The following is a 12578-nucleotide window of genomic DNA, read 5'->3' on the forward strand; positions in this document are numbered from 1 at the left end:
GTTTAACAAAATAAATAGTCAAATAGGTTTGTAAAAAGTAAAGTGTGGATAAATAATGACAATTTTCAGTATTGAGTGAACTGTCCCTTTAATACTCCAAGCATTATCAGTTGTCTGATTGATGTATTTCACCTTCCAAATCGGTTGACAAACAGCCCGACGGAGAAGGATCCAACAATGCCACCTACAGAGAAGATGGCCACAGACAGAGACCACAGGGTAGTCATTGTGGTTTTAGAGATCATATCCCCGTGTCGAGCTGTCCACGTCTCATTGTAGAAGGCCTCGATGATCTGAAACACAAATACAATGACATACAGTATTACATCAGCTTTCAGAGATTTTAAGTACAAAAAGTCTAAAGCACTCTATATATTTCATTATTATTCTGATGATGTAGCTTAATGGGTGACACAGTGGCTTAATGATTAGCCCTGTCCCCTCACAGCAAGAAGGTTGCTGGTTCGAGTCCCAGCTGGGTTCGTGGCATTTCCGTGTGGAGTTTGCATGTTCTTGCCGTGTTGGCGTGGGTTTCCTCTGAGTGCTCCGGTTTCCCCCACAAGTCCATAGACATGCGCTATAGTGTGCATGGGTGTTTCCCAGTACTGGGTTGCTGCTAGATGGTCATCCGCTGTGTAAAACATATGCCGGAATAGTCGGGGATGTGGCGACCAATGATAAATACAGGGACTAAGCCGAAGGAAAATAAATGAATCAATGTTTTATACCAAGTTTAAATACAGTTCTTAAGGGCCCACTTATTAACTTAAACTTAACTTAAAGTTATTGTTGGTTGGTATTAAAGGCTTGCCATTAGTAGGTATTTTTTTAAGTAAAATGTTTATTTATATTGATTTCTTAAAACCACTTATAGTGTGTTTTCAAAATTTCATATGTTATCATTTAAACCAGTGGTTCCCAAAGTTGGGGTCAGGACCCCCTGGAAGGTTGCGAAAATTTTATATATGTTATTAAACTACTAGAATTTTTTTTTAAAAATCCATAACCTACATAAGATAAAAATAGTATATAATTGTTACATAAAAACAACATATAAATAAACAACAAAAAAATAAAAAGCTACAGTATACAAATAAACAACATACAAATAAAAAGCTAGTTAAAATCAAATTAAACAAATGAATAATGACTTAAAAATTATATATATATATATATATATATATATATATATATATATATATATATATATATATATGTGTGTGGTTGTTAGACTGTTGCAAACCTTTATGTTGTTGATACATCTGTGTTTATATGGTTCTATTGGTGTCGGTGCACCATTGTGTGAAATGTTTGTATGCTTATCATGACCTCAGAGGATAGTGGGTGTCACGAGTAGGCATGGGAAAATAACCGTTTTCAAGGTATACCACGGTTTGGAAGATTCAAGGTTTTAAAACTGCCAAAATGTTCTGCTAATCCGTTCCTAAGGTATGTGTAAGATTTTTATTTAAATTTTTCCCGTTTTTTAGGACAACAGTATCTCCAGCAAAAAAAAATCACCAAAGAAGCCGTTTGAAATTGTGAAGAAATCTGTGTTTTTGAAACTAATTGAAGACAGCAGAAGTCAATAACTCATTTGAATAATTTTTCATTATTGTTTCATACCGAACAATTCATTTGAATCATTTAGCCTGACATGTTTACTGTTCCAAACTATCATAAATGTTTCTCAAAATGAAATATATTGTGTTCAAAGGGGAAAAAAGAATTTGTCAGAATCTAGCCAATGCCTAGTCACGAGTCACCGGAATTCTTATTTGTTAAATATTGTTATTTTATTAGGAAATTTAAAATCTGACTATTATTATCTGTAAATAAATGCTCTAAAGAAAATTGTATCAGTAGTTTCTAAAATAAAACAGAAATTAATATTTTCCTCAAAACTCAAAACAATATTATTCCACAGAACCAATTATTACTTCAAAGTGGGCTTTTCATAAAAAAAATTCCAGTACTTGAATAGCGTTTATTTTAGACTCCATGTTCTCCCTATTTTTCTTGTTTTACAGGGGGGACATTAAGAGAAATTGTGATTTTAAACCCATCCAAATCTATCATATCTGCCTTTTTCTCACACGTCATCCGTAACAATTCCAGAGCAAATTACCTGTTGTTTATCAGAAAACTTTACTCATTGAAAATGAGCTGAATCAACTCAATTCTTGAGGGTATTTTTACTGTAAGATTTAGATTTATACAGCAGTGAGCAGTTGTGTCCAGCAGGTGTCTCGCTGCCTTGCTCAGTATTAAGTGATTTGGTTTTGTGATGTAAACTGAGGCCCGCAGAGGGAGTCAGGTTTCAGCTGGTCTCCGGGTTTGTTGATAAACATAGACCGTCTCCAGCTAACCCTTATAAAGCGCTGGTGACTATCAGAGGAATTTCACTGAAAGCCAATAACAGCCGAGCGTCTTTTGTATGATCTCTTGACGTACTAAGGTCAGAGCCATATTTTTATGACTACTTCCTGTCTGTCTTCTCTCAGCTTGGACTATCTGACACTTTAGGCATGTGCAAACTCTTCGGTGCGCCAGCGTCGACTAAATATCAGTCATGTGCTTCACATCTCCACTCCTCATTAAACAAACCTGTTCTACAGAGCTGTGGGTGTTTTAATAGAACCACTGTGCAAGGAAATGATACTAGACAGCTATTGAATTCACTATGAAAGTAAACCGGTTTTTCATGAGCATACAATTTAGGCCAAATGTTATTTTTAGTTTGCACCTAAAGAGCTAAACTGAGTCTTAAACAGCTGAAAGACAAAAATGTGAAAATAAACCATTCAATAAATATGGTGCCCACAGCTGCCTGTTAATGCGTTATAAAAGAGTCAAATAATAAAAGTGGAATGACGTGAATGTGAATAAATAAAGGCATTTGTGTTCATTTTAAAAAGCTGACTAATGTGTAATGGTTGTTTATCTGTGTAAACCTCCTGAATTGTGGAACGCAGCAAAGATCCACCTGCTCGCAAATAATACCGTCCATTGATGGAGGACTTTCAGGCTAGATAACGGAGTATAGTTTTGGTGATTTGTGAGTGCAGTTTCAGTAAGGAGCCCTTGAGTGTGCAGTAATCTTATCGAAGTGATTATTAATAGAGAGGGTCTGCGTCAGACTCACACCCCCCACATGGTACTCCTACTGTGGCCTCACAGCCTTATCTCACATGCGAAAACTATTGTTACAACTGTCAGAAACACAAACAGTGAAAGCAAACACAGCGTTCATTGCCAGAGGCCAGTATATGCTGAGAATAAAGGCATTTCAGTAGGTAAAGCTCTTTGTATGCGCTTATAATCAAATTCAGTTATAAGTCAATACACAGTAAGAAATGCTGGGTTTACACAATTCCACACAAATAAACAAAGTTAACTTACTAGTTTTTACAAATTTAGGTGGATTCAACATAATTAGGTTGTCACTAGTAGTTTAAACAAGCAGAAAAAGTATTTTTGGAGTGTAGGCAGAGAAATGGCAATTGGTACAATAGTTTTACCTGAAACAAAAAATAAAATCCAATTTTAAAATGTAATGCAAAAAACTATTTAGGCATCACATAAAATTGACTATTAATTTTGTGGTCTTTCTAAGACTGACATGTTATCATGTATAACAAATAAAAAAAGTTGATATGGTCTTGACATTACCTTTTGAGCACAATAAGAGTGCTTTCACACCTAGATGTCTGTTTCGAAACTTGGTGTGTTTGTCCCATTAGCGTGGTTCGTCTAGCTTATGTGAATCCTGCAATCGCACTCTGATCCAAGCCAAATCAAATCACCTGAATGAGGTGGTCTCAGCTTGATTCAAACGGATAAGACCGATTGTAGTGAGAAAGCAATATGATCTAACAAAATAATGAGCCAGGCTAAATCACACTGTATTATGGATTTGTAATAGCCATATATATATATATGGTTATACGAAGAGAGAATCATTAGTAGGGCAGGATGTCATTCCTGCCGACTGTCTAATGTAGACTTTGTGGGCATAAAAACTTATATTTTGGATTTTGGTGGCCATCTTAAAAATATTCAGAATCTTTTCAAGTCAAGTCAAAAGTCAATCAAGTCAAAAAGCTTTTTATTTATTATTTATTATCTATCTATCTATAGGACTGGGCGATTTGGCCTAAAATCAAAATCTCGATTAACTGAACATTTTGATACAATTTGATTAATGAATGATTATTTACTTTTTTGCTCTCACAGTTCACGAACAAGTTTTGTACAGTAAAAGTTCTCACTTACTTTTGGAAGCAAAATTAATGTTTTTCATAGTAAAAGTAGAAAGTAAGCAGTTTCTTTTCTAAAAAAAAAAAAAAAAAACTCTTGTATATCCTGTAAATAATAATAATTTTATAACATTATAATATAAAAGTGCATTTTTTGCATCTTCTGTAAACAAATTTAATGTAAACAAGAATTTCAATGTAATGTAAAATAAGTCAACTCAAAGCATATCTGGAGCAGCTTTCAATCATTGTCAGTGTAGTGCAAAGTAAGGCTTGACTAGAGACCAAATGTGGTTTCAAAGTGGATGCAGAAGTATAAATTAGCCTTAACTGCATGCCTTTTTTTTGAGGTTTTGTAAGTGTAGGCATCAGCAACGGTGAGGGGTATAGACCGCATGAAGGCTGCACTAGACCATAAGCTTGCGCTTGACACAGAAGTATAAACAGAACGGGGTCTCGTGACTCCCTACGCGATATAGGGAAAGAAATTAAACGAACTAACTAACTAACTAACTAACTAACTAACATAAATCAATGTGTCTGTCTACCTACCTACCCATCTGTCTATCAATGTGTCTGTATCTATTTGTCGGCCTATCTTTTAGACTATCTTTCTTTTTAGATTTTTTTCCTTAATGTCAGACTAATTTAACTTCCATAAAAGTCAACACAAGTACTGTTATGGTCTGGTTATGGCCTTGGTTTTCCCTCAAAATGCTCTTCATAAAAATATTCAATCTTTTTAACACAGACATTTTAATGCTCATCATGGGGATATCAGCATCTAACAGTTATACAGTTACATTCATAATGCATGCCTCTTTGCATATTAAGGGGGATAGGTAGGGCTTAAATACATACATTACATTAAATTAAATTCTTGTTAATTAAATTCTTGTCAAATTAAATGTTGAGAATAATAAGCATTTCCAATTTTAATATTGTAAAAGGTTTATTACTTTAACTGAGACATTTCTGCTGTAATTATTCAATGAATCTAAATGCGACATCCGTAATGCTGGATATATATACAGTTGAAGTCAAAAATATTGGCCCTCCTGTGAATTATTATTATTTTTTTAATATTTCCTAAATGATTACAGCAAGGAAATTTTCACAATATTTCCTAAAATATTTTTCTTATTTGTTTTTTTTTCCGCTAGAATAAAAGGAGTTTTTATTAGCGGTTTTAATAACATTTTAAGGTCAATATTATTAGCTCCCAAAAACAATATTTTTTTTCGATTGTCTACAGAACAAATCATCATTATACAATGATTTGCCAAGTTAAACTAATTAAGCCTTTAAATGTCACTATAAGCTGCAGACTAGTGCATTCATGAAACATATCTAGTCAAATATTATTTACTGTCATCATGGCAAAGATAAAAGAAATCAGTTATTAAAAATGAATTATTAAAATTATAGAAATTTGATGAGAAAATCTCTCCATTAAACAGATAAAAATAGATACAGGGGCTAATAATTCAGGAGGGCTATAGATCTAGCAGTTGCAAATGTTTCTCCTTAAGGTCAGTATTGGTAAGTCAAATCCTGCGCTAGTTTCCCAAGAGAGAAAAAGAACATACAAGCCATATACTGTCTAAAAGCTAGAAATGTTCCATTCACATAGGCAAAGCCTGGCCCCTAGTTCAACATGCAGGTCTGAACAAGCAGTGCTATGTGTGTGATGACTTTACACCATGTTCCAGAACAGATAATATGCTTTATTTATAGTAACTTATTATTTAACATGCAAATTGAGTTAATAATATGTTGATGAGAGACGAGACTAAATCTCCCTGTGGAGCTGTAAGTCTTCGGTCCTTCTGGAATTGTGTTACATTGGAGTGTGTGTCTGTGTGTGTGTATGTGTGTGTGTGTTTACTGACAGACAGGGATTTGGAGACAGCTGCAGCAGTATATAATGAATGAGTGAGAGGCCAACGTTCCGATAATGTTAAAGTCCAAGGACACACCTGGGATGTCAGTCGGGGTGAACTGTAAAAATTTGTCACTCGGACTTTGTGCGTGTGCGAGTATGTACTTTAAACTCACCTTTTGTGGAGCGTTGATGACACCGGTGTTGTAGCCAAACTGAAGGGAGCCGATTACAGCCGTCCCCACAGCAAGCATCAACGGCAAGGTCAATTGCTGTTGAGGGAAAAATAAAACAGATTGAGCCATTTTTTGGCCACACAATGACACTTTTGAAACTCTCATCGTCTAATACAGCGCTATTACTCTAGCAGTGACTGGCCTGACATGACTGTATTAAACATAACTATTCTCAGAGGTGTGGTGACCTATTGTTTGAGATTCTGATGATTGTCACGGGAGTTGCAGAGCTGGTTTTAATTCTGTCCTTCCTCGAAAATAAACGACAGCAGCACAACTCAACAAACTTCTGTAAACCAAGTTTGAGAAGGATATTTTTTGATAGGTTGATAGGTAGAAAAAGAAGTACAAATCCAAACATTTAATAAACTTTTTTATAAATTTTAGAAATAAGAGGTGTGGTGACCTACTATTTGGCAATCTAATGATTGCTATGGTGGTTGCAGAGCTGGTTTTAATTCTGTCCTTCCTCTTAAATGAAAGACAACTCCACTTTTTTTAACAAACATGTAATAACGCCTAGGCTATGATGACAACAAACTTCTGGAGTTCATGAAAAAAATATTTTGAAAGGTAAAAAAATACAAAATTATAGATATGTATTATAATAATAATATATAATAATTAATAATATAAATAACAGTGTTCAGTATTACCAAATTAATTCTGTTGTTCAATTTTCTATTTAATTTTATTTATAATGCACTTTACAACCAATAAAAAGTGCTAACAGTAAAGGGTCAAACAAAGCATAACACATACTTTAAAATACACATAAATACAATTAAAAATAAATAAAATCTCATGTTGTGTTAAAGGCTGTGCTATTGTTCGCATATTCCGCATCACCCCCTTTCCTGGAGGGATATTAAAGATTATTGTTTGCGCAATATGACAAGCATTTCCTTCTCTTTCAATACAATAGAAAGTATTCACGCGAAAAGATGAGTTCCTGTCATTTTTCTGATGGTTTGAGATATATTTCAATAGCCCTCAGGGAAGTGCTTAAAATATGAATCACCTTCCTCATTCCAAACAAAGAGAATAAAAATTAAATAAAAACATAAGCTGAAGTACATTTGGACTGTCTGGTGTAATAGTGACTGGACAAAATAAAGAAATGATGAAATCTGTCTGCAACACATAAGAGGAACTGAAAGCTTGTTTGATTAGTACATTGGGTTAATATTACTGGATTGCAGCATTATATAGTAAAGGAATCATCTTATATAATAATATACAACCTCAATATTAACTAAATCATTCAATAAGAATAATGAGAATTTTACATAACCAAAAAAAAAAAGAGTAAAACATCATTTTTATAATAATAAGCATATTAATAAGAATACAATTCCTTATTACAATGTTACCTACTAATTATAATATTATTATCATGAAGGATTCCCTATATCAAAAAATGTCACAATGTAAAAAGTCTTTAGGAACCAATGATTTTTCTTTTTATTATAATTATTTTTTAGCCATTTTTACCCTTAATTTTATAGCACACTGGAGATTAAAGAAAGGAAAGTGTGGGGAGAGGTCAGAGAAGAAAAATTAGCAAAGGACCTCGAGCTGGAAATCAAACTCAGGACACCGTGAACATCATAGTACCATGTGTAACCACTAGGCTATTGGTGCCAACTAATTTTATATTAATAAATTTAATTTAAAAAAACGTAATAAATTTAATAGCTTTTTATTTGTAATATCTCAATAGCTATGTTTCCACCCACCTATTTGTTTTAAACTTCTTTAAACACCACTACGTGTTCATTGCGTGTCGGCATCATCTTCTGGAATGCAAGTCATGTATTAAGGAAAAGATTCACACAGCTTCTCCCACCACAGCAAATTCCGTTTTTACTGTTGATATTTTGTGCTAGTTAATCAGGAAGTGACAATTTTGTTCTCTTTGACTTGTTGAATGAAAATGCTTCTTTATTTGCACGTCTTTTAAGCGATATTCCAGTTTTGTCCATGAATTTAATTTGTATTTTTGGATGGAAACATAGCTTATGACGTTCATGAGAGGCGTCAAATAATTTACTATTTAAATGTATTTATATTTAATACAATCTACCCAAGTTTGGGTAAAATGACAACAGAACAAGGATGCTATTGCAGACTACTGTGATCTTCAAATCAAATCAAATCATAATAAATCACTTTTATTGTCCCTTGAAGACTACTGTATGAAGAAAGTCTTCTGAATGATTTGTAAAGAATTATTTGTAGTTTGTAGCCCTATAAAGAACGATTTGTAAACCCTCTTCTCCATCATGATACTAGATTAGTGTATTTCACACAGACAGTATGGACATTTACATGTATATTATTACCCCTCCTCAACACTGAGGCAGCATTAAACTGAACCCTTGCTGTTTGGGTCACGGTTTAAAGAGCCACTTTACAAGTAAGTCAAGTCTTTGACAGCTTTTTGCAAACATGAACGTCTGATGACGAACTTAGTGCCATTGCATAATTAGTACATAAACCACACAGAGACTCAAGCACTCTTTAAGTAAACTTTACTCAAACTTGTATAAAACAGCAGTCGGTTTCTACATCTTTTTTATTTATTTCGGCAAAATCAGTATACAAACAGATTTTCCTAATTAGAGTTTAATTATATAGCAGTTTAACTCAGAAAACCATCTCTGGGTTGTCGATTCACTCATCCCGCTCTTAAGAAGTAGCTTTAAATGTCAAGCTGTTCTTTTTTCAGCTAGCATTTAGCATGCTGGATAAGACTGTAAACAGATCTTCATTGTGAACATTTTTCAGAGCTTGCATTCCTCTGTTATAAACAGACTGTCCACGATGTGAAAGATACCAGTTTTGGATGTGTACACTCATTTGCCTGCTCACGTGTGTACACGCTTTTGACCAAGAGGCAAGGGCTTAAAGGGGCGGGAAGTGGTCACACCTTCATGTTGGTGTATGGAAACTACAGTTCATGGAGTTCACAAACTATGCAGTTTAACCAGCCCTGAAACACGAGGCCAAATAAACACAAACACACAAGCTCCAGCAGGCATTTAAATATTCATTAAGTCATTTTTTAAACCCTGAAAAAATTTGCAGTCAAACTCACACGAGGGACCATGGCAATAGCGGCCACACAAGCGAAAAGGCAATATACAGTAGCCTTGGCTCAGCCGGTTCAGTTTCCCCAAAAAGTTAACTACATCCTTCCTGCTGCTGAAACATTAGTGCTACTAGCAAGCACAGCTGAGACACATGGAGAATGGCTGTGTCCCTTTAAGAAAGATGAACCCTTTAAATATGGAAGATTTATCTTACGTCTGACTCGAGGGGAGGGCGTAGGTTTGGCTATGAAAAATTCCACTTCAGATTCCTGCCTTTACCCTATATTACAATGCAGACATGCCAAGTTACACAATGCATACCTGTAGTAACTCCATAAACCTGATCAAACAGATGTAGACTTGACCTAGCCCTCCACACGAAACAGTGTGTGTGCTTGGGTTTTGCCAATAGTTACATTAATGGTTTTAGCGGCACTAAATATTTTTAGCTTCGTCATCCTGAATTTGCGCCTCTGTTGAAATAAACAGTCACGCCCCTTCTACTGATATCACACACTCACAGTTGATTTGGACACATATTTTGGCTGAGTGATTACTTTATTGTATGTCAGTGTACTGGTTTACATTAGCTGTTTTAATAAGTACTACATAGAAATGGCTTTTTAAAAATGAACATTGTAGAGGGAAAATAATTTGGAGACTTCCTGTATAAAAATGCAAACACAACTGCACTAGTAGCACTGGCAACTAGACACCAGCTCTGTTGGAGTAACCAAACCAGCATGCAAATAAACCTCACTATTCATGGCGAGGCTTACAGGCTTTTTGTGTTTTGATTTTGGGCCTCTCAGAGTTACGTAACAAATTTGAGCTGATCTTCTAGTTGCTTAAGACATTGGAAGCTTCCGATTCTGGACTACGGCTTATTATTGCTGTGGACATTTTTATTTTATTTTAGTTTGCTTATAAAAAATGTGTATTTCCTGATCATCTCATTTATGGTCCATGTGTCAATGTGGAAGTATATACATCATAAACCAAGTGCTCTAACCATTAAACTAACAATAGTTAGAGGATCTGCATCCTTAGGTAAACAAACAACAAAAAATACGACAGCACTTTCTCTGTGACAACCAAATCTATAAAGCACACAGACACAATGACGTAAATGCTATGAAACATGCAGTGAAAATGACGGTGAAAACAAACCTGTTCTTAGAAAACAGTAATTACAGGGCACAGCACAGCATTTTCAAATAACATCAACATCAATTTCTAAATGTTAAAATGTTTTGTTCTACAAATGTGGAGGAAACTAGGGTATCATAATTCCAGTAGCATCAACTTATCGATCAGTTTAAACTCAATTTTTGAACTTGGTTAATCATTTTATGTGGTGGCATTTGCTGACTTTTCAAACAATTCAGTCATTTATTTCTTTGTTTATTTAATGGTTAATTATTCCAGGCCCTGGTTTGAAGTTTTGATATGTAGAATATCTGTGTATTTTTTTATTTTTTTCACCTTTATTGGATAGAGAGAGTTGACAGGAATGCATGGGGAGCAGAGAGAGAGGGGAAGAATCGGCATAGGCCAGCAGGGCGGAATCGAACTTCGCAGCGAGCACCGGAGTACATGTGTCAACGCACTAACCACTACACCACTGGCGCCAACGAATAATTGTGTATTGAGAAGAATTAGAACAGTTGTGCCACCAAAAAGAAAAAAGAAAAACTATTTAAAACCTATAACTGAATATCAAAACAAGTGCCATTTATGATGATTAAATGGTCAAATATACACTTTAAAATAAAAGAAAATGTATTAGGACATTTTATTTTAAGATAATTTAGTTTGCAAACCCGATTAACTTGATGACCTGTGTGAACTTTATGGACTGACCTTTCAAAAATAAATAAATAAAAAAGATTATATATATATATATATATATATATATATATATATATATATATATATATATATATATATATATATATATATATATATATATACAGTATATATATATACTGTATATATCATTCCAGTAAAAAGTCTTTACACAAAATTTTTTTAAAAGCTAAATTAGTTCTGGGAATTGCAGAATTAATTTGGGAAATCATGACACTGTTATCTGGTATAAAGACATTCAGACTTTTAACTGGATTAAGTGTCTGAATACCTTTTGAAACTGATGAACTATTAATTCAAGCTGGCATTGTGAGGAGGAGAAGCTGTCTGATTCACACTCAAGAAAAAGCGCTTACTCTGCAACAAAGATCTCTCTCTTTCTGCCTCTTTCTCTCTCTCTTTGAGGGTGATGCTCAGACTGGCACGTCTCCTTTTCTCCAGCAGCATCGCTCTGCCAGCTTATAAACAGTTCTCTAAACTGTCTGGGAGCCACTCACAACTTACACACACTGTTCTGTTCTTTTACACTATGAACAATGCCGTTCATCACTAGAGAACAACCAAACAACGATTTAAAGTTTCACAAAATACCTTTCTTGAGTTTAAAACCTACATCATATCAAAAATTATCAAGAGTTTTTGACACAAATGAGATTCATTTCTGTATTATGACCATGTAATGAGCTTGGGCAAACAACCTATTTACTGACATTTAAAGAAATGACTTGATGCTTGTTCAAATTACTTATTTAAAATGAGTTCTTAAGCTTTTTGAGGAAACAACTTAATTGTTTTATGTTCACTTAAATTAGAAAAAAATATTAAGTTAAATTAATCGATTTGTATTAGGAAAACCTGAAGGAATTGTGTGGATCCAGCTTTTTTTTACAGTGAAAAGTTAATATACAGTCTGCAAAATATGCAACAGCCTGTTCACATATACATTAGCTGCATTCCACTGTCAGGCCAGTATGAACCAGTATGAGCCAGGGATTTTATCAGGCCAGGCAGGGCCAATAGCCCAGGAGCTAGAGCAGTGATGCCGAAATCATGTTGCATTTCCACTGTCGGGCCAACTGCTCGCAGCGCAGCATGCAAACCCCACCCCAGAACGCCGGCCGGATCAAACGTCACACAAAGTCATATCGGAATCAGGCAGATAAAGCACACCATCGCATTGTGAAGCGAATGTTCTTTCGGCCGGTCTCTTGCACACATCTAAACGCGCATGTTTTGT

At 34.6% G+C, this 12578-nt stretch overlaps 1 protein-coding gene across 1 annotated transcript in view; it reads right to left on the reverse strand.

The window, feature by feature from the left end:
• Positions 1-12578, reverse strand: part of slc2a1b (solute carrier family 2 member 1b) — a 29548-nt gene that overhangs the window by 11085 nt on the left and 5885 nt on the right. Inside the window, exons 2-3 of the mRNA XM_087257962.1 lie at positions 6318-6413; positions 133-293 (exon numbers count right to left, since the gene is read on the reverse strand). Coding sequence (XP_087114088.1) covers positions 133-293; positions 6318-6413 — 257 coding nt within the window. The remainder of the gene's footprint in view (positions 1-132; positions 294-6317; positions 6414-12578) is intronic.

Source organism: Danio rerio, chromosome 6 (assembly GCF_052040795.2).
Source record: "Danio rerio strain M-AB ecotype USA chromosome 6, GRCz13ab, whole genome shotgun sequence".
Classification (NCBI taxonomy): domain Eukaryota; kingdom Metazoa; phylum Chordata; class Actinopteri; order Cypriniformes; family Danionidae; genus Danio; species Danio rerio.